This window comes from Lactuca virosa, chromosome 7 (genome assembly GCF_052849685.1).
Source record: "Lactuca virosa cultivar CGN04683 chromosome 7, Lactuca_virosa_CGN04683_v6, whole genome shotgun sequence".
In the NCBI taxonomy this organism is placed as follows: Eukaryota; Viridiplantae; Streptophyta; class Magnoliopsida; order Asterales; family Asteraceae; genus Lactuca; species Lactuca virosa.
In genome coordinates, this window is record NC_136432.1 from 53,315,006 (window position 1) to 53,338,766 (window position 23,761).

Consider the following 23,761-nt stretch of genomic DNA (forward strand, 5'->3'; position numbering starts at 1 on the left):
TAGTCAAAGAGTGCAAATGGAGGGCTATACTTGGGAATGGAGATCAACCCCTGTAACTGATGAACATATTCATAGCTTTCAGATGCTGTACGAGGCCATTGGTGAGCACCGGCCATCTCCAGATCCGGACTCATGGATCTGCCCCTTATCGGATGATGGTACTTTTCACGTAGAGGCGATCAAATTAAAAATTGATAATATAGAGTCGGCAATCAACGAAGTAATCATCCCGTGGATTCATGATATCCCTATAAAGGTCAATACCTTTATTTGGAAGGCTAATCTGGGACGTATCCCAACCAACCTGGCGTTGAAAAAGAGAGGAGTCACAATTATAAACGCATCATGTTCCCAATGTCATCTTGAGGACGAAGATAAGGAGCACATTCTGATACGTTGCCCAGTGGCAAGCAATGTTTGGGATCTGATATTTAAATGGTGCAATATTCCGAAACCACAATTCCAAACCATCGGGGATCTTATCGGGTTCGTGAAAACTTGGGGGAGATGTCGGAGAAGGAGAAACAACCTAATTTGTGTTTGTTTTGGTGTAATGTGGATATTATGGAAAACAAGATGTGAATGGGTGTTCAGGAGCATACGAATTTCCCACTTCCAGATCATTGATAGTGTTAAGTCTCTTGTATTCACTTGACTTAGGCACATGAGAGTAGTTTGTCGTTTTAAATGGGCTGATTGGTGTATTTGCCCTTTGAATTGTTTGTAATTCAAACTCAAATGTAACTTTCTTTTTCTGGACCTGCCTAGCACCTTGCTAGGTGGTGGTCCGCTAATAATAATTGCCGGTTCTAAAAAAAAAACTTATTGTCTATTATCAAAGTGATGACTCAATAATTGAGAACTTACCTTCAAATATGTGTCAAAAGCCAAACCTATACCATGTCGTGGGTCGAAAAGTATTGATGTTAATTTAACGATCTTATGTCAAGATTATGTATGTTTTCTTGTCCTCGTCTATAATAAACACTAGCACTCTACTATAACTCAGCATAGTTAGCCGATCAAAACAAAAATCAATATAGTTAATGAGTATTTAACTATTTATCATTCGGTGTACTATATGTCCAACAAGTTAGTTATTTTTTGGGTACTGAATTAATACTTCAGCAGTGGAAGTATCGTCTCCCTTATGACATCGGTATTGTTTCGTCTAAATAGACTGAATGAATTGATCTCCTTCTTTTCTATAGGCAGATACGACATTAAAAATGGTTATATCCGTACATGCTCTGACCCATCGAATCATTATCGAACTAGTGGACCATATTCATTTGACTAGTTCATGATTTATTGATTTCATAATAACTTAGGGCCCTGAATGCAAGTTTTGCGCTAGATAGGGTTAAATGCACCTACAATAATAGTACTATCACGCGTATTCTTAATATTTATGATGCCAAGCTTTTTGCATCAATAATTAATCTCTTGTCAACACATTACGACGAATATCATTAGATCACATTGATAATCATTTAAGCGGCATTTGGATTTATTCCTACTTCCTAATATATAAGGTCTAAAAAAAATTAAAAAATAAGAATTCATTATTAAGAGAAAAATTACTTCCAAAAAAATAACTATAAATAAGAAACGTTTATTACGGGTTAACCTAGATAAAAGCTAAATACAAACTCATTCCAAAAATGTTATTATTCATACACAACGATTTGTGTTTTATACAGCTATACAATACAACCATCTAAAACATAAACTGTTTTATATGGGTAAAAAATATTATGTAAAAATCACTCCTCTTACAAAAATAGCACAATAGTTTATTATGCTAACATCTCTTACACTGCAATGTGATATCAATAAACATTGAAAATATTAGTAATTTGCGAGGCTGGTGGAACATATGATAGCGAGATGGTACCGAGTTGTAGATGATAGCAAGTAAAATAACACTTACTACTCTCAATATGTTTTGCCCGCTCGTGAAAAATTGAATTCTTTGTAATATGCATCACATTGTGATTGAAACAATGTAAGGGTAGGTCGAGAAACATCATCACCCATATATGCAAGAAGCCAACGTAACCAAACAATCTCACAAGTACTCATATACATAACTAGATACTCAATCTATGTAGAAGATCAAGAAACAAATATCATGTTTCTTACTTTTCCATGAGATTAGTGTAACTCCATTAAAAATACAAAAACGAACAATGGACTTGCCATCATTAGGAACACTATCCCAATCAATATCACTATAGACATGCATCTCTATAAAATACGTGAAGGAAACAAGAGACTTTGAAACTGAGTGAAACGGAGACATCTCAAAATACAAAGAATAGATCCCTGGTGAATAATAGTATGAGCAATTAGAAACTGGCTAATGAACTATATGCAGGGCCGGTCCAGACGGTGGGCAACCCGGGCGACCGCTCAGGGCCCACGTCTCCAGGGGGCCCAAAATTTATGGGCTATGTAGTGTATATATATAAAAAAAAATTATTACATAAATAATTTTTAGGGCCTAAAGTTGGTTCAAACTCAAATTAATTCAAAAGATAAACAATTTGGCTTGCTTGTTATTGCTAATTGAACACGTCTATACTGAAAAATAAATGATATTTTTTTAATCTTTATTATATTTGTCTTTGAGGGCCCCCTTTTTTTCCTTACGCCCCGGGCCCCATATACGTTTGGACCGGCCCTGACTACATGAGCTATGTCTAGACAAGTGAGTGTAAAGTAAATCAAACCGAACACAATATCATGATGTATGCTTGGATCTGATAAAGGAGCACCATTAGTCGAAGAACATCGGGCATTGGTTTGAAGAGTCATATCAACAATTTTATTACCAGAGAGTCGTATATGTTCAACCCGATCAAATTTATACTTTGCCATGAGATAGAAGATAACCTTTTTTAGATTGAACAACTTCGATACCTAAAAAAATAACACATTAAGTGCAAGTATTTCATAGCAAAATAGTGAGCCAAATCAAACTTTAAAGACTTAATAGAATCATAATCATCATTGTTAATGATCATGTCAACTACATATAAGGAAAGGATAATTCGATCTGCACTCATTCATCTATAAAAAATGTAGAATCATGATTACTAGGAAGAAAACTAAGATAAGTAATCACCAATAGAGAATTTCGCAAACCAAGCACGAGGGGTTTGTTTGAGACCGTATCAAGCTTTTTAAAGCCTACCAAATTCACCCGACTGGTGAGCAATACTTCGGGGGAGGAGTCGGGTAGAATATCTTCCACTTCCGAACATATGCAATTGCTATCAAAGTATGAACGATCGTCATTTTTGCAATCGGAGTAAAAGTCTCCTCATAATCCATACCATACTTTTACAAGTATCATTTTGCAACAAGTTTGACCTTATATCGTTAAACTGTCATGTCATGTTTTATTTTGATTTTATATACTTAACAACAACCAATTGTATGCTTTTCGGGTGGGAGTGGAACCATATCCCACACACGATTCTGATAAAGAGTTATAATCCCATTAGCCATAACATCTTGTCAAAGGGGATTAGAAGCAGTCTCTCTGTAGGACTCCAGTTCTAACATATGATATATATGGCAAAAAGAAAAAGAATTTGAATACAAAGAATATGAAAACTTTAGGAGCTTGTTAGTCATGTAAGTACGAGTGGACTTACATAGTGGCAGAAGATCCGTAGTCATAGTAGGTGAAGGGGCGGTCGTAGGTGTAGGGGCGATGTTTGATTTTGGTCATGTATCATGAACTGAGACATCAAATGCAATTTCATCAAGAACAATACAAAAATGATAAATAACTTGAAGATGTGAGTATGTCATGTCATGTGGCCGAGCATGGATGGAGAAAATTGGAATATGGTCCAAGAAAATTGTAACGCCCCGTTCCTGGTATGCATTTAAACATTATTTTTCTTCTTATTTTAGAAGCTACTCGACGAGTCAGTGGCCCTAACTCGTCGAGTAGCAGCGGGTTAGCACGTGGAGTTGGCGTGGCGACTCGACGAGTCCATATTCCGGACTCAGCGAGTCCACCAGTCTGGACGAAGCCCTAATTTTCAGGGAGTGTACCCTATTTAAACACCATTATAGCCCCAAACCATCCTCCTTCACCTCTCAGAGACTTATTCCCGAAACCCTAGCCTCCTTGAAGTGTGTGTGAGTGATCTTTGCCCTTGTGAAGGAATCTTGGTGCATTGTTGCGCAAGAAGAAAAAGGAGAAGGTAGAAGAACTCAAGGAAGAAGAAGTAGATCCAGATTGTACTCCTCTTTGGCCATCCTTTCTGGTAATAAAGCTTTCATCTTGGTTATTGTATTGCTAGATCTAGTTTGTCCCCAAATTGATGGTTTTGAGCTCAAAAACCCCAAATCCCTAGTGATGAAGCTTTGTAATCAAGCCATATCTCGGATCTAGCCTCTCTTGAGTTCTAGAAGCTCAAGAAGGCCACCTTTTGGCAGCCATGGCTTTGTTTTAGTCAAGTAACACCCCATAATAGCCAAGTTTGAGTGTTATTGCTTCATTGTATCATAGATACACGTAAAGTTAGCAACTTTACGTGTTCAGATAGTCCCATAAACCCAGATCTATGAATTGGATGCACTAAAACTGATTAGAATCGACTGAATAGCAACTGCATGCAAAGGACTCGGCGAGTCGTTCTTATGACTCGGCGAGTCAGGTTGCGAGTCTTAGATTCCCTGTTCAGTGGTAGCGAGTCTGTTTAGTGAGTGGAGTAAAGACTCAGTGAGTTAAGACATGGATCTGAGTGTAGAGGGACTCGGCGAGTCTACGCCCTGACTTGGCGAGTCCAAGGCAATCTCCTTACCCGTAAGAACAGACTCGACGAGTTGTTCATACAAATCGGCGAGTCACAGACTGGACGTGTTCTTATGTTGAAGGTGAACTCGACGAGTTGTTCATACAACTCGGCGAGTCGGATGGAGGTTGACAGGATATCAGTAAAGAAGGAGAACTCGTCGAGTTTTGGTTAAACTCGACGAGTAGAGTCGGGAAGGGGAGTAGAAGGAAAGATAGGGACTCGACGAGTTGGCGGCCCAACTCGGCGAGTCAGGTCAACGGATTGTTGACTTTGACCAGGGGGTAAAATAGTCATTTTACCCTAAGATTAGTTATCAACGTCTGATTAAGTGTCTTTTGGGAATTGTAGCCGGGGAGTTACCGGAGCAGCAGTCAGACAGTTCCCGAGCAGCATTTCAGCAGCCAGCCTTACGAGGTGAGTTTTCCTTCCAGTAGGAACGGGTCTACGGCCATAATGTCGGCCCGTTTAGTTAGCAGTAGTTCCGGATTACAGTCCGATGCAGTAGTTCAGTATGCTTGGTGTCTTTGTGATACAGGCATGGTATGTGTTATATGTTCCGGACTATGGTCTGATGCAATATGCAGCATATGTGTTCATATTATATGCTATGATTATGTTATGCTATGTTCACTCAGTTCCAAACTTCGGTCCGATGCAGTTCCGGACTTCGGTCCGATGCAGTGGGCAAGGCCCTAATCAGTTCCGGACTTCGGTCCGATGCAGTTCCGGACTTCGGTCCGATGCAGTGGGCAAGGCCCTAGTTCGTTCCGGACTTTGGTCTGATGCAGTGGGCAAGGCCTAGTATGTGCTTTATATGTTATTGTATGGTATGTGGTAGTTGGGGGAGCTCACTAAGCTTCGTGCTTACAGTTTCAGTTTTGGTTTCAGGTACTTCAGCTAGCAAAGGGAAGGGCTCGGGATGATGGCATGACACACACCACAACTTAGCCTGGGAGATTGACTCTGATATTTTGATATGATCTTGACACTAGTTTTGATTTGATAATTTATTATGACATTTTGAGACACACGATTCATGGTTTCTATCTTTTGATATTTGATATTATGGTTTAGTAATATTTTCAAACAAAAATTTTTGGGTTGTATTTTTGGGATGTTACAAGTTGGTATCAGAGCCTTGGTTTGAGGGATTCGGGCGCACTCCCGAGTGTGTCTGAACTCAAACTAAGGAAGTGGTATAAAGTTTTCAAAAGAAAAGAGTTTTAGAAAAGCAAAAAGAAACTTAAAAAGAAAGGAGTTTTAGAAAAGCAAAAAAGAATTTTTAGAAAGAAAAGAACTTTGAAAAGAGAAAAAGGGTGCGGTGCATGCAATCAGTCGAGCTCAAGTAAGTACTCCCAAATTATTCATACAAGTTTATGATATGTTATGATTATCAGCTTTATTAGAACAACATGCTAGATTAGGACTAAGGATCTTGGAAGGATGCCTTATGTGCCTGTTATATGTGTTTCAGCTCTATGAAAACTGCATGCTAGTATAGAATTGTCAGTATGATAGCCAGAGTAGTATATGCTTGATTATGTGTACTCGATGCTCGAATGTTGCTTGATTTGTGCTTTTAGGAGTCTTAGTTATCTTTCACTAGCTAGTAAATGAATATGTTACGTTACATATTGTGAGGATTAAATAATCTCAGAAGGTTAGGTCTAGCTCTATTGCGCAGCTCTTGTCTGAGTCCAACCGTTGTAGGGTAGAATCTCTCATTCGAAGAATTATCTAGTCGTAGCGATATGTAATAGTATTCACGAGCTAGTTAGGGGGAGGTAGCCGAGACTTCTTGTGTAGCTGATAGCGGAGAGTGGGTTGGTGATTACCCTAGGGCAAACCTAGGATGAGAGTAGCAGAGAGCAGTGGTAGTAGAAGGGACTTGGTGGAGTCAAGGCAGTTCTTGAGGAAAGTACGGATAGATGTGGAAGGTAGTATGGGCCCGTACTACTGAAAGCAGAGGATCCATACTCGAATCAAGGAAGGCTGAGATGAGACCAGGAAACTTGTAGTAGTAGCGATCCCTCGAGATATATCTGTATTCCTGACATTGTCATTATGTGTTTACGAGAATGGTGGTTTTACGCCCTAGACCAGCAGTCGGCAGTTCAGGTGTCGGTGAGGGATCCGGATCAGGCTCGGGGGCCGAGCATTTGGATGAGCAGACTAGGGAGTTTCTCTCCTCAGATATTACTCGCATCATACTCGAGCAGACTCCTGTGATCTTCGGTTCGATCAAGGAGGGTATTTTAGAGCTGATGGACGAGAAGTTGAGCACATTCCGTGCTGAGGTGGCGGCCATGATGGGGTCGCGCACCCTCACTTTCAGGGAGTTCAGAGCATGTGGAGCTTCTGATTACCATGGGGCGTGGGATCCCATTGCGAGTACCAGGTGGTTGACGGATGTCACCAATGCATTCCGCACCAGCAGATGTCCCTAGGGGGACAAGGTCAGACTAGCATCCTGTCTCCTGAAGGACAGGGCACGAGATTGGTGGGAGGAGATCGGACATGTCATGGGAGATGACGCAGCTCTCGATGCGATGACTTGGACCGATTTCACTACCAGGTTCAGAGCCGAGTTTGCACCGGTTATCGAGGTGCAACAGTTAGCGAGGGAGTTTCAGGATCTTACTCAGACTACTGAGACTGTGGCGGAGATTACCGCCAAGTTTAGGGAGAGGGCTCTTCTCGTCCCTCAGTATGCGGCTGATGAGGAGATGAAGAATGCCCGTTATCATGAGATGTTGAGGAGTGATATCAGACAGTTCGTGAGCCGATCCAGCTGTAAAACGCTGGATGACATGATTGCGAGGGCTCGTGAGAGAGAGATAGATTTGGAGATGGAGAAGAAGAGGAAGCCAGAGGCGGCATCTGGCATAGGGAGTTCGGGCAAAAAGCCCAAGGTATCGGATCATAGATCTAGAGGACAGCAGAGCCACAGTCTGTGTGGCAAGTGTGGGAGATTGCACGATGGGGCGTGCAAGGCAGTGATCTCTGGCTGCTACAAGTACGGTCGGACCGGGCATATGAGTAGGGATTGTACAGCCACCACCACCACCACAGCAGCTGATCTGATTTGCTTCCATTGCAATTAGAGGGGACATAAAAAGTCCCAGTGCCCGAGTTTAGCGGCAGCACCTGCCCCTGCTACTTTGAGGATTACAGACGGCCGTCAGGGTCGGGCTGAGGCGCCAGTGGCGAAGAGTAGAGCTTTCCAGATGATAGCAGAGGAGGCGCTGGCGACTCCTGATGTGGTGACGGGTATGTATTTTCCTCTTATCTCTGTATTTAGTATTGATTATTTCTCATGGTTATGTGTTTGTATATAGGGTCGTTCTTAGTGAACGACATTTCAGCTACAATATTGTTTGATTTGGGGGCCATCCGATCGTTTGTCTCGCTTGCGCTTAGCAAGCGGTTTAGCAGAGCTCCGGGGGAGGTGGACAGTCGCTTGAGGTTGAGATAGCTGATGACAGGACCGTCATGGTCGCGAGGGTACATAGGGGGTGTTCGCTGCGGTTAGTTGATGAGCAGTTTTCAGTAGATCTGGTTCCTATTCCCCTACGAGGGAATAAGGTCATAGTGGGTATGGATTGGTTGAGCCCTAATGGGGCGGTGATTGATTGTGAGCTACAATTAGTGAGGGTTCGCACTCCTAGTGGGGGAGAGTTAGTGATTCAGGGCGAGAGGCCACAACGCGGACCGATTCTGTGTTCAGCAGCGAGAGCGAGGCGCTACTTTCAGCAGGGTTGCACGGGGTACGTCGCCTATGTTTTAGATGCCCGGGAGAAGGGCAAGGCGACAGTTGACGATGTACCGATAGTATGCGAGTACCCGGATGTATTTCCAGAGGATTTGCCTGGGATACCTCCTGAGAGACAGGTTGAGTTCAGGATTGACCTGGTTCCTGGTGCGGCTCCAATAGCCAAGGCACCATACCGGTTGGCTCCTCCCGAGATGCAGGAGTTGTCTACGCAGCTGCAGGAGCTGCTAGACAAGGGTTTTATCAGACCGACCAGTTCACCATGGGGAGCCCCGATCCTGTTTGTAAAGAAGAAGGACGGGACACACCGTATGTGTATAGATTATCGGGAGTTGAATAAGGTGACGGTGAAGAACCGTTACCCACTTCCGAGGATAGATTACTTGTTTGATCAGCTCCAAGGAGCATCTTGGTTCTCCAAGATTGATTTGCGCTCCGGTTATCATCAGATGCGGGTCAGAGGTGAGGATGTACAGAAGACCGCTTTTAGGACCCGCTATGGTCATTATGAGTTCGTGGTGATGCCATTTGGGCTCACCAACGCACCAGCCGCGTTCATGGATCTCATGAACCGCGTATGCAGACCGATGTTAGATCGGTCTGTGATAGTGTTCATCGACGACATCTTGGTCTATTCCAAGACTCAGGAGCAGCACGAGGAGCACCTGAGGGAGGTGCTAGAGACACTGAGGAGGGAGAAACTTTTCGCAAAGTTCTCCAAGTGTGAGTTCTGGTTGCGCGAGGTGCAGTTCCTTGGACACCTCGTTAACCAGAAGGGTATACTAGTAGATCCGGCCAAGATAGAGGCCGTGATGCAGTGGGAGGTCCCGAGGTCTCCATCTAAGATTCAGAGCTTCCTAGGCTTGGCAGGGTACTACAGGAGATTCATCCAGGATTTCTCCAAGATAGCAGCTCCGCTCACTCGACTGACCAGGAAGTCGGTGGCATTTCGCTGGGGGCCTGAGCAGCAGGCAGCATTTGAGACCCTCAGACAGAGATTGTGTGAGGCACCGATTCTTACCCTGCAAGAGGGAGTGCATGACTTCGTAGTCTACTGTGATGCTTCGATCACAGGTATGGGAGCAGTGTTGATGCAGCGAGGGCATGTGATAGCTTATGCCTCTAGACAGTTGAAGCCTCACGAGGCTCACTACCCGACGCACGATTTAGAGCTGGGGGCAGTGGTGTTCGCCCTCAAGATTTGGAGACATTAACTCTATGGGGTCCGTTGTACCATTTACACAGATCACAAGAGTCTGAGGTACCTCATGGATCAGCCGAATCTAAACATGAGGCAGCGTCGGTGGTTAGACGTGGTAAAGGACTACGATTATGAGATCCTTTATCATCCGGGCAAGGCCAACGTAGTGGCCGACGCCCTGAGCCGCAAGGCGATGTCGGCCCCGATCAGGGATATATGTCTGAGGATGACAGTGATTACTCCATTGTTGGAGCAGATTAGAGAGGCACAGGTTGAGGGCCTAAAGGAGGAGAGACAGAAGTGTGAGAGGATCGTGGGCCGAGTAGCTTCTTTCGATTATGACAGTCGAGGATTGTTGACCCTCCATGGGAGAGTTTGGGTGTCGTACTGGGGAGGAGTACGACAGGTGTTGATGGATGAGGCCCACAAGTCTCGGTTCTCTATCCACCCAGGGGCGACGAAGATGTACAGAGATCTTCGACCCGATTATTGGTGGCCCTGCATGCAGCAGGACGTAGCTTGGTACGTGGAGAGATGCCTGACCTGCAGGAAGGTCAAGGCAGAGCACCAGAGACCCCACGACAAGATGTAGCCATTAGATATTCCCGTGTGGAAATGGGAGGATATCACCATGGATTTCGTTACTAAGCTTCCCAGGACTGCACGTGGAGTTGACGCGATTTGGGTCATAGTGGATCGGTTGACCAAGAGCGCGCATTTCGTACCGATCCAGGAGAGTATATCGGCTGAGAAGTTAGCCGATATTTATGTGCGAGAGGTTGTGTCACGTCATGGAGTGCCTGTTTTGGTAGTATCAGATCGAGACGTCCGGTTCACTTCCAGGTTTTGGAAGCGGTTCCATGACGAGATGGGGACTCGTCTCCTTTTCAGCACCGCTTTCCACCCTCAGACGGATGGGCAGAGCGAGAGGACGATTCAGACTCTTGAGGACATAGTAGGTGAAGGGGCGGTCATAGGTGTAGGGGCGATGTTTAATTTTGGTCATGTATCATGAACTGAGACATCAAATGCAATTTTATCAAGAACAATACAAAAATGATAAATAACTTGAAGATGTGAGTATGCCATGTCATGTGGCCGAGCATGGATGGAGAAAATTGGAATATGGTCCAAGAAAATTGTAACGCCCCGTTCCTGGTATGCATTTAAACATTATTTTTCTTCTTATTTTAGAAGCTACTCGACGAGTCAGTGGCCCTAACTCGTCGAGTAGCAGCGAGTCAACATGTGGAGTTGGCGTGCCGACTCGACGAGTCCATATTCCGGACTCGGCGAGTCCGCCAGTCTGGACGAAGCCCTAATTTTCAGGGAGTGTACCCTATTTAAACACCATTATAGCCCTAAACCAGCCTCCTTCACCTCTCAGAGACTTACTCCCGAAACCCTAGCCTCCTTGAAGTGTGTGTGAGTGATCTTTGCCCTTGTGAAGGAATCTTGGTGCATTGTTGAGCAAGAAGAAGAAGGAGAAGGTAGAAGAATCAGAGGAAGAAGAAGTAGATCCAGATTGTACTCCTCTTTGGCCATCCTTTCTGGTAATAAAGCTTTCATCTTGGTTATTGTATTGCTAGATCTAGTTTGTCCCCAAATTGATGGTTTTGAGCTCAAAAACCCCAAATCCCTAATGATGAAGCTTTGTAATCAAGCCATATCTCGGATCTAGCCTCTCTTGAGTTCCAGAATCTCAAGAAGGCCACCTTTTGGCAGCCATGGCTTTGTTTTAGTCAAGTAACCCCCCATAATAGCCAAGTTTGAGTGTTATTGCTTCATTGTATCATAGATACACGTAAAGTTAGCAACTTTACGTGTTCAGATAGTCCCAGAAACCCAGATCTATGAATTGGATGCACTAAAACTGATTAGAATCGACTGAATAGAAACTGCATGCAAAGGACTCGGCGAGTCGTTCTTATGACTCGGCAAGTCAGGTTGCGAGTCTTAGATTCCCTGTTCAGTGGTAGCGAGTGTGTTTAGTGAGTGGAGTAAAGACTCGGTGAGTTAAGACATGGATCTGAGTGTAGAGGGACTCGGCGAGTCTACGCCCTGACTCGGTGAGTCCAAGGCAATCTCATTACCCGTAAGAACAGACTCGACGAGTTGTTCATACAACTCGGCGAGTCACAGACTGGACGTGTTCTTATGTTGAAGGTGAACTCGACGAGTTGTTCATACAACTCGGCGAGTCAGATGGAGGTTGACAGGATATCAGTAAAGAAGGAGAACTCGTCGAGTTTTGGTTAAACTCGACGAGTATAGTCGGGAAGGGGAGTAGAAGGAAAGATAGGGACTCGACGAGTTGGCGGCCCAACTCGGCGAGTCAGGTCAACGGATTGTTGACTTTGACCAGGGGTAAAATAGTCATTTTACCCTAAGATTAGTTATCAGCGTCTGATTAAGTGTCTTTTGGGAATTGTAGCCGGGGAGTTACCGGAGCAGCAGTCAGACAGTTCTCGAGCAGCATTTCAGTAGCCAGCCTTACGAGGTGAGTTTTCCTTCCAGTAGGAACGGGTCTACGGCCACAATGCCGGCCCGTTTAGTTAGCGGTAGTTCCGGACTACAGTCTGATGCAGTAGTTCAGTATGCTTGGTGTCTTTGTGATACATGCATGGTATGTGTTATGTGTTCCGGACTATGGTCCGATGCAGTATGCAATATATGTGTTCATATTATATGCTATGATTATGTTATGCTATGTTCAGTCAGTTCCGGACTTCGGTCCGATGCAGTGGGCAAGGCCCTAGTTAGTTCCGGACTTAGGTCTGATGCAGTGGGCAAGGCCCAGTATGTGCTTTATATGTTATTGTATGGTATGTGGTAGTTGGGGGAGCTCAATAAGCTTCGTGCTTACAGTTTCAGTTTTGGTTTCAGGTACTTCAACTAGCAAAGGGAAGGGCTCGGGATGATGGCATGACACACACCACAACTTAGCCTGGGAGATTGACTTTGATATTTTGATATGATCTTGACACTAGTTTTGATTTGATAATTTATTATGACATTTTGAGACACACGATTCATGGTTTCTATCTTTTGATATTTGATATTATGGTTTAGTAATGTTTTCAAACAAAAATTTTTGGGTTGTATTTTTGGGATGTTACAAAAATGACATGTCACGAGACATATATTTCCAAACTTACTAGATCAAAACAATAATATCCTTTAAAATTGATATCATACACTAAAAACACATAATACCGATTGTGACAATAACTTATTTCACTTAACATGAGGGTGGATCACAAAAAAAGAACACCCAAAAACACATAATGATGATATAATCAGGTAAATAACCATATAGCTTTTCGATCGAAGACATCCCAAAATAATTTGAAGTAGGGAACCGATTTATCACATGGACAAGTTATAAGTGATTCTCTTTAAAAACACTAGGAACCTAGAAGATAGTAACAAAGACCACATAGTTTCAAAAAAAATGTCAGTGTTTCCTTTCCGCAATAATGTTTTTTTAGGAGCATCGATAGACGATGATCGGTGTATGGTACCATCAGATGCAAGTAACTGAGATCACTAAATGTGTATTTCCCCTAAGCACACCGGAAACACTTTATATGTTGCGTCTAGACAAGAGTTTTGAAATTGTTGCATATTGTCAAGAAATTAGACTGTTTAATGTGATAAACCCAAGTACATCAAGTATAAGTGTTAGGTCGTCAAACCAACAAATAATAGGGGTACAAATACTGTTAAATATATCAAAACCTAATATAACTAAAGTAGGAATCGAATCCACATAGACACAAAAACAGCTGGTTTACACCTCTTTGCACAAGGTATTGTGAGTTGACACAAAAATAATGACAATAAAAATAAAAGGGGATTTTTAATTAACTAAAAAAAACTAAGACAAACGATTGCATAAAAGAAAGTAAAGAATATATTTTTAAGAAAAATCATAGTTTAAGACAAATCCAGTTCTGTATCCATTTCAACTATATGCAATTGATTCGTGATTTGATGTTTAGACAATTTTTAACCTACGTTGGTACTAAGCAATATTAAAAACTTCTACTATCACTTTACTTGTCAAATTATCTATTTAAAAACAAGTTATTTAGTTAGATTTAATTTTACTAACCATAATCTAGTCAATCTCTTAGATTTTGTTTGAAAAATCGCGTTGAGTTTCTTACAAGTTTCCTAACAATACTCAATACTTTTCATAAGTTCGGAAGCAAAAAACAGTATGTGATGTTTGTGATTTCAAAAACTATCAAACCGCATATGCGGTGCGATTTGTAGATTTGTCTTGTAACCGCACCGCACCACACGAAACTACGCCAAACCGCACCGCGACACCCTTATGGGAAAGTGCATTGACACTAGGAGATCTGTGACGAAATCTTTTTTTTTTTTTTTGGAAATTCACACATTTTTTGGAAAAGTAAAACACAAACTACTCTTTCTTACTCGTTTACAAAAGAATAGTATAAAGTTTTAACCACTATAAGTATGAAGTCATTTGGATTTTTAAATTATTAAAAGTTTTAAAAACTAATTGTGCATTACATGTTGATGTATTTTGTGATAATCGTTCAACAATCTTGCTTTCATCCATTCTAATTTTTCACGAGAGAACTAAACACATAGAAATCGACAAATTTTGTAAGGGAAAAGGCGTCCGAATATGTAATTAAGGTTGTAAACAAGTAGTTGATGTATACAAGTTGTGGCTAGCCCACTTGACTAACAAGGAGTTGTTAAACTAACAAACTAACTAGGAGGTCCCGGGTTCAATCCCCGGGAGAGGAGAAAAAATAATTATTTGCCGTTCAAAAAAAAAATAGTTGATGTATTTATAAAGCCCACTTGGGCAAATGAGCATAGTCTTATCTGTCAAAAACTATGTTTTTCAAATGCATTCAAAGTTCAGCACAGAAAGTTGAAAGCTTATACTTTTAACATTGTCAACATAAATCTCTAATGACTAAATGTGTAAAGTCCCTTTATTTTGACTTATTTTGTTTAGTCTGTGAAAGTAGATAAATAAATCTTAAAGGGCATAACATGTTAAGTTGGCTAAAGGTGGAAGGTTATAGTTGTGTAGATAATGTGTCAAGGACCAAAGGAGCTTATTTGAGTTTCAAAGGTGCAAAGTGTAAATAGTGTTCATATAAATACGAAGAGATGGAGATTTATATCTCATTTCAAAGATGAAAACCCTAATTCATATCATGTGTACTCTACGTATTGTGAGTTATGAGAGATTCTACTTAATCATCTTGGTTAGCTTGTTATTGCATTAATATATGAGTGAGAGAGTCAACATATTGTGAGTTGTATGAGTGTAGATAGTTGTGTATGTATTAGGGTTTTCCTTTTCGTTTTTTACGATAATAGTTGTTAGAGTTAATATTTGTTTTTGAGATTTATGTTGAATTTCATTTAAGTAGCCCTCCTCTATAGGGCACAACATACTTACCATCCAATAATACTTTTTTTTTTTCTCTAGACAAATATTTTAAACATAAAAAACTATTTTGCAGAGAACCACTGTTAAAATGAAAAAAAACGATGTCGTTAGGTTGTTCGAAGTGGGAAGGGCATCATCCGACGTGGTCACCTTCCACCTCACCGTTAGGTCAACCACGTCCCTCCACCACCACCACTAGGCTACTCTTGACACAAGGAAGAAGAGAGGAGAATAAAGATATAGAGATAGAGAGGGGAGAAGATATAGATAGAGAGAAGAAGACGTTAAAAAGCATAAACCCGACTACATACCATCACCACTACACCAATGAAGCCGCCCGGGTGTCGTTCGTGTCTATCACGCGCAGGACACGTCTATGACGCCCACTCACTCGAATAACCTTATAACTATTTCAAAGGGTCTTCTCTCATTTTTCAATGGACCCTACAAAATTAATGGTTATTAAAAGAAACTCATATTTTTTGGTTATTTTTTTTAAAATACTTAAAAAGAAGTGTCGTTTTTGTTTTGTTTTTCTTTCTTTTTTTCTATTATTATCAACTATGTTCCATATCAAACATTCTCTTGTCAGTTGTCACCCATGACCTGTTATTTCCATTTGTTTAGTATCCTTCTATCTTTCTACTTTATATTTTCTACCACATGGAGGTTGAAGCTAAAAGAACCCACTTTCATCAAAAAGGAATAGCGAAAATGTCGATTACCCATGTCCTAATCCCTGAGGAAAGTGTCACAATTATCAGAAAGCAATCTTTATCGTCTTCCACTGTCCCCAGGCATGAAAAACATCAATCATTTCTCATGGCCCCTCACATCAAACTTTCCAGATAACCATATACCTAAACCATGGAGTTTTACCCACTCTGCAAAACTCCATTACACCCATACAACAACAATCACCACCACCACCGGGCGCCGCCCAACCAAAAATGGACGAATCATGGAGGATGAGAATGGGATCAACGGCAACGGCAACCAAACACCAACCCAGTAACCTCCCTCCGCGACGCTCGGCGGATGAAGCAGATCGCCAGAATGGTGACGGCGGCTACGAAGCCCTAGATCCTGAGGACTTTGATGATGTGTTCGGTGGTCCACCTCGCAGTGTGCTTTCCCGTCAATACTCCGTTGAAGCCGACTTCGCGAGGTCAAGGAATTTGGTATTTGAAGATATTTTTAGGAAACCCAAAGGGTATATGGATTTGGGAGGGAGGAGTGATCGGACGTTGCCGGAGTTTAGAATTCCGGAGAGTCGAACAGGAGGAGGAGAAAGGCGGAGGACTGAAGAAGAGTTTTACAGTGATATATTTGGTAACTCCAGAAGATCGAGGTCTAGATCTAAGTCGCATACCAACTCAAATTCGAAATCAAAGTCGAATTCGTCTTCAATCTTGAGTTCGGAGGAAGTGAGTCCGTTTCGGCCGGCGGTGGTGGACGACGACGACGTCTCTTTCTCTTCCTTTGCTTCCAAGCTCAGGTCAGTGTACTTGAGTCCGTAAAATTCCAAAATTACTTCAGATTCCGTCTTAGGATTGAATGGAATTCAATTCCATTCCTTTCCTTTATATTAAAAGATTAAAACACCTTCAATATATTGAAATAAATAAATAAATATAATTTTGCTAAGCATAACTGACAATTTTAGAACTATATAAATGATAAATTGCTAGAATTATATAACACTTTTACTATTCTTTGATATTATAATTCCATCTTATTCCGATTCCAATTCCAATTCCTTTGACAAAGCTACATTCCTTCAAAAAAAAATTAGCTTCGTATAAAAATGGAAAGCTCATAGAAGTTTATGATTTTGTGAAGGCCAATAAATGTCTCATCGAAATGGAACACATCGGAGAAGATGCAAACGGCGGAGGAACAACCGGATCCTCCTTGGAGTTGTAATTCTTTCGCTAAAACCCAAAGCGTCGAGAGTGATTATATCCAGAAATTCAAAGGCTGCTATTCCGGATTCTCACAAAGGGTTTCATCTCCAGAAATTATCAGTTTTGGACTCGATTCATACACCAGTACTCTCAAGGAGTCCATAGAGGATCTGCAAGTCAATTCCCCTGCATCATCTGCAGTGTCTTCGTTTTATCAGGAGCAAGATGAAGGAAAAGACATTGATCCAGAAGACGAAGAAGACGACGACGAAGTTATGAGCTCTTACGTAATTGAAATAAACCCTAGGAATCGGGAAAGAATAGGCGAAGGGATCGGTATAGATGAAGCGATTGCTTGGGCTAAACAAAAGTGTGAAACGCGTAATTTGGAGAAAGTATGGAGTAAAGAAGAAGCTGAGGTAGACGAATGTGGTGGAGTTGAAGGTGATGCAACAATTCCAAATTATTTGAACTTTGAAGTAGCATTTACATTACTAATTTTCGATTTGTATGTTATGTTTCTTTTCAGACACAAATATAAACACAAACACAGCTGGTGTAAAACAGGTTCCTGAAGTGCAGAGCACCGGACATTCATCAAGAGAATCACCATTGGTGAACATTTTAGCACTAATTTTCAGTTCATATGTTCTTTAACTTCTTATACTGACTGTGTCTGTATTATTAACTCTTCTTAATCTTCACTTTCAGTTGGATAAACAAAAGGAATGGACAACAGAAGAACCACTGGAAAAAGATGCAAGCGCATGTAAACAGGTAATAAAAACCTTGATATATATACATGAATCCCATGAATTTTCTTTTAACACTTGTGTTCTTGAATTATTAAAACAAGATGGATTTAGAATTGCTGGATGAGGATATAAAATTGTGGTCTGATGGAAAAGAACCAAACATCCGATTACTTTTATCAACATTACATCATGTAAGTGGATGTGGATGTTGTTTCTTTTTACTTAATGACTTAATCCATTAAGTCCTTATCTTTTTACAAAATTGCCCTCATTGACTCAATTGTTAATCTTGGATGAATTTAGATTCTATGGCCTAGTAGTGGGTGGATTATGATACCTTTAACAAACCTCAAAGATAGTTCAAATGTGAAGAAAGCTTATCAGAAAGCACGATTATGTCTGCACCCTGATAAACTCCAGCAAAGAGGTGCCACCATCCCACAAAAATATGTTGCAGAGAAAGCATTTCCAATCCTACAGGTAAATCTCTCTCTCTCTCTCTCTCTCTCTCTCTCTCTCTCTCTCTCTCTCTCACACACACACACACACACAATGAGGGTGGGTTTTGAAATATGGTTAGTGATGAGTTTCTTGATAATGTTTTTGGTTAGGATGCATGGGCTACTTTTATATCAGAAGATGTTCGTGCATCTGTAACATGAAAGTGGATGCAAGAATCTGTGTGAACATGTTTAGACACACACACACACACATACACACATACACATAAAAAACGCACACATGTATGTATGTAAGTATATATATGTAAAGGGAAGGTGTGATGGGTTGTGTATGATAAAAAGGGAAAAGCATAATTTGAGAAGATGACTGCAGAAGAATTTGCAGAGTGGTGTGTTTTGAAGAGATATAGAAGATATTAAGATAGTGTTTGTTTGTGTCAAGTAAGGATATTCTGACATGTTGATTATAAATTTTGTGGTTTTTATTTATTTATTTATATAAACTTGAGATTAGTAATCTGAATTAATGAGTGTGTGAAATTGTTACGTGTTGGTTGTATAAAAACATACATAGTTGGTGCTTTTTGATTGTTGTTATATAACACTGTTATTTGAGTTTCCCTTGATGTTTTTTTACTAGTTTGATGATCATAGCAAGTATTTCTGCAAATTGATAACGGGTTGAGTTTATTCTTCGAGTTGCTAGAGTTTTACCTTAATTGGTTGTTTGGCTTTTGGCTTTTGTTTTTGTTTGTTTGTGGTTTTAGTTTATAGGCGTTGTTGTTTATCTTTTCCTGTATTAACTAGTTGTATCAAGCTCCTTGTTGGTGTGTTTTTTCTTTCTATATGATTGGTTTTGGTGTAAAAGTTAGTCAAAGAAATATTGTTTTATCACTTTTATTAAATTTTGTATACCGACCGTAAACTGATCACCATACTGGTTCTTCAACTAAAAAATCGGTTTTTAAAATATTGGATACAATGCAATGAAATCTCAAAAAAAAAAAAGTTATAAATTCAAAATATAAAGAAAAACAATTTTAGCTATTTATAATTATGAAACATTATAAATAACTAATTTGATTAAAATTTTAGTATCGTTAAAGATTGTATCAACAAAAGTTGATAATTATAATAAAGTTCTTTTGTTCCGTAGTACAAGATTATATACTAATTTAATAATAAATTTAAAAAAAATTAAAAAGAAGAAAAAAGAGAAGAAACAACCGAAGGGAATAGGTGGCAGTAAAAAGGTGTCGCGCGGGGGTATTTACCGCACACCTCAGACCATAAAGTGTGTTATTCACCGCACCACTGCAGTACAACCTGGTGATACACATTTAAGCCTTATAAGCTATTATAAATAGCTTATAAAAAACTAAATTATAAGCTAGTTTAGCAATTTATAAGTTAGTTGTGTGGTCTAACCATCCATTAAATTAAATTAAGGTAGTTTATTGTTTTGGAATCGATTTCAGACCCATAATCTTGCTCTCTTTCTGCTGCCTCTCTCAGTCTCTTGTCTAAAGCGGTCTTATACGCGGTAAATACAAGCCTAATACTCCACTCATTTGTAGACATCAAACACTATTGACGACCATATTGTAAACACAATTATATTCATTAAAAATTAATGGGTCTTTACTTATGTTTTCTTGTAAAATGTTTAAACTTATATGGTACTAGAATGCTAACACCTCCTAAAATACAACCAGTATTGCACCATTTTGGTCAATATCTATTTAATAGGAGTCGAAATAAACTTGTATTTCGAATATATATATATATATATATATATATATATATATATATATATATATATATATATATATATATATAACATACTAGTCTTATCTTGAATTTTAAGATGTATAAAATATAAATGTTTTTGTATAAATCAATTATACATAAAAAATCATTAATACTTTGCCAAATAGTCTAAAGGGAAAACTGCAATAAAATCCTTACATATTGGCCTCATAATTGATTTAGTCTTTATATTTTTTTATTCAATTAAGTCCTAATGACCGGCAACCGTATTCAATTTAACCCTTAGACCCGGTCAACAGGTCATCCAACTTTCAAAAATTACATTTTTGGCCCAGATTTAGAAATTTATTACAAATTTGGTCTAAAATTTATACTTTTGGCCTAAATTTTAAATTTTATTATAAATTTGGTCCAAAATTTACCCTTTTGGCCCAAATTTTATAATTTTGTTATCAATTCATCATAACTTTAGTTGTTTTTACAACTTTTTTTTTTCTCAAAATGTTGTTTCAAATATGTTTTTTCTTTATAAAGTCATATTTATACAAAAAAAAGCATATTTTATTACAAATACATTTGTATACAAATCCGTTTTTATAATATATATATATATATATATATATATATATATATATATATATATATATATATATATATATATATATATATATATATAACACCTATTTTATAATAAATGCATTCGTATTCAAACATGTTTATATATAAAATGTATACAAACACTTATTTCATAGTAAACGTGTACGATTCTTTTGTAAAAACATATTTATATGCACTCAAATAAGTGTTTATATATATATATATATATATATATATATATATATATATATATATATATATATATATATATATATATATATATATATATATATAAACACCTATTTTATAATAAATGCATTCGTATTCAAACATGTTTATATATAAAATGTATACAAACACGTATTATATAAAAAATTATTCAAACACATTTTTATAAAAGAACCGTATACAAACACTATAGCTTTCCTTCCCCATAACGACCCACAACCATCATAAAACACCAACTTCAACCACTCATATTCCCCGTCACCACTATCTCTCACTGTTTTTTTTCTTTCCTATGAAATAACTAGCAACCAACATTACCCATCCCTGTTATTATCGTCACCTACTCTACTAACGTCGCTAGAAAACTACGCCTTAAAAACCACCAATCACTACGTTGTTAAGCAGATCGTGGTATTGGCTGGTGGTTTGGTGATCTCAAACTTCGATGTTGGTTGCGATGAAGCTAATGACCAAAGAGGATTGTGATGGAGATGTTTGGGTTAGAGTGATGACGGTGGCTCAAGGTATTAAGGTTGAGATAGTGTGTTATACGGCTTTGAAAGGATTTATCTAATTATAGGATTTTAAATTAATAATATTTAATTGATTTAATTTGCCTTAATTAGAGGAAAGTTCTAAAGATAAATAAATTATTATTATGCTAATTTACCGAGAAAATATGTTTTTTTTTGTATAAATATGATTTTATAAAGAAAAAACATATTCGAAATAAATTTTTGAGAAAATAAGTTGTAAAAAAACTAAAGTTAGGATGGATTCATAACGAAATTCTAAAATTTGGGCCAAAAGGGTAAAATTTGGACCAAATTTGTAATAAAATTTAAAATCTAGGCCAAAAGTATAAAATTTGGACCAAATTTGTAATTAATTTCTAAATCTGGGCAAAAAATGTAATTTTTTAAAATTGGATGACATGTTGATCGGGTCCAAGGGTTTAATTGAATACGATTACCGGTTTATAAGACTTAATTGAATAAAAATATATAATGACTAAATCGATTATGAAACTAATATGTAAAGATTTTATTACAGTTTTCCCTAGTCCAAATGTAGACAATGTTTGGTATCAAAACAAATTCATTTTGAATACACAATGAAATTAATTTCATGTTCGAATCTCATAACCTTAACTTTGGGATATAAACAATCCAAAATGAAGTAAGTACTATGTTTGAATCCCACAACCTTCGGTTGACATATCATTCAATTTTATGAGGATACACAATGCATATTTACTACATGCTTGACAACACAATTTGAGTATTCTACCAAACCCTAAAGGTAGATTTCCAACAACTTTAAATAAGGTACTAAGCAGCTAGGTTTACAATTCAAATATCTACCATGTCATAAAACTCTATACAAGGACTATTAATGTAAAATTGAAAAATCAACGTGTCTAAAAGAGAATTTCATGAATGGTTCCTTGCAGAAAAGATTGAGAATAACCTCATCCATAAAATCATCCAACAACCAATGGGTTTCTAGCAAAATTGACCACCTCATCTCACCCTACACCACCCTACCCTACGCTACCCTACCCCACCTCCCTCTCTTTGCACCAGATATATAAGATATATAGATATATGCACCCCACCCCCTCTCATCCTTCACACACAAAAACACCATGGCTGCAACAACAGCAATGACAGCATTCAACTCATACTCACCTCAAGAACAAGCACAAGAATCAACAGACACCCCTCAACTTTCAAAAAAACCCAAAACCCTCCTCCATAAACACCCTCTCTACACTCCAACCCACTCAAAACTCTCCCTCCAATTCCAAGAAAAAATCCTCTGTCTCGAAGTCATGGGAATCGATTCAGGGAAAGCCCTTTCCTTAAACCCCTCAATCCATTCCACCTCCCTCGATTCCATTCACTCCATCGTCACATTCCTCCAATCCAAAGGCATCCAACAAAAAGACCTTCCAAGAATCATCGGTATGTGCCCTCAAATCCTCACATCCACCATCACCAACGATCTCATTCCGATTTTCAACTTCCTTTCACACGATCTCAAAATCCCAGATCACAATTTCCGAAGAGTCATCAATAAATGCCCTCGATTGCTAGTTTCGAGCGTTGAAAACCAACTGAAACCTGCTCTGTTTTACCTTCAAAGACTTGGGTTTCGGGATTTGGAGGCGTTGGCTTATCAGGATTGTGTTTTGTTGGTGTCGAATGTGGAGAATACGTTGATTCCGAAGCTGGATTACTTGATTGGACTTGGGTTTTCGAAAAGGGAAGCGATTGAGATGGTTTTGAGGTGTCCTGGGTTGTTTACTTTCAGTCTTGAGAATAATTTTAAGCCGAAATTCCAGTATTTTGAGAAGGAAATGATGGGGGATTTGAGTGAATTGAAGGATTTCCCACAGTATTTTGCTTTTAGTTTGGAGAAGAGGATTAAGCCTAGGCATTTGGAGGCTTTGGAATGTGGGATTAAGATTCCATTACCCCTTTTACTTAAAACCACTGATGAAGAGTTTGCAGATTTGTTAAAGCAGGGGAATAACAACAAATCAAGATATTTGTAAATTCATTCCTTCTTCTCTTTGTAAGTATTGAGAATAAGCTAACTTGCAATAAATAGCTACCTACTTTTATTTATTTATCTATTTATAGTATTTTATAGTGAAATTTTTATTTTTGGATGACATTCGTTTAATTAGATAGATCTTTATAACAAAAGAAGTGAAAGTAACAAATATGTAACTATTTTGTTACATTTAGCCCTCTATAGAAAATGCCTACAAGTCTTATTTGTGGATC

The 23,761-nt window shown here is 39.0% G+C and overlaps 2 protein-coding genes across 2 annotated transcripts; both read left to right on the forward strand.

The window, feature by feature from the left end:
- The first annotated feature begins 15,908 nt into the window (after positions 1-15,908).
- Positions 15,909-18,989, forward strand: LOC145124688 (Chaperone DnaJ-domain superfamily protein). Its single transcript, XM_079060117.1, has 7 exons — positions 15,909-16,746; positions 17,091-17,599; positions 17,685-17,770; positions 17,867-17,932; positions 18,012-18,101; positions 18,214-18,390; positions 18,522-18,989. Exons 1-7 carry the CDS (start codon positions 16,199-16,201, stop codon positions 18,570-18,572), a joined length of 1,527 nt encoding a protein of 508 aa, XP_078916243.1. The 5' UTR covers positions 15,909-16,198; the 3' UTR covers positions 18,573-18,989.
- A 3,606-nt stretch (positions 18,990-22,595) lies between these two features.
- On the forward strand, positions 22,596-23,599 carry LOC145124562 (Mitochondrial transcription termination factor family protein). The gene has a single exon (XM_079059964.1). The coding sequence runs from the start codon at positions 22,615-22,617 to the stop codon at positions 23,524-23,526; it is 912 nt and encodes a 303-aa protein (XP_078916090.1). The 5' UTR covers positions 22,596-22,614; the 3' UTR covers positions 23,527-23,599.
- Positions 23,600-23,761: the final 162 nt, after the last annotated feature.

Coding starts and splice junctions, on each gene's coding strand:
- LOC145124688 (XM_079060117.1), top strand. CDS start 16,199: ATGGACGAATCATGGAGGATGAGAATGGGATCAACGGCAACGGCAACC. Junction 17,933..18,011: donor ATGCAAGCGCATGTAAACAG/GTAATAAAAACC, acceptor TATTAAAACAAG/ATGGATTTAGAATTGCTGGA. Junction 18,102..18,213: donor TTTTATCAACATTACATCAT/GTAAGTGGATGT, acceptor GGATGAATTTAG/ATTCTATGGCCTAGTAGTGG.
- LOC145124562 (XM_079059964.1), top strand. CDS start 22,615: ATGGCTGCAACAACAGCAATGACAGCATTCAACTCATACTCACCTCAA.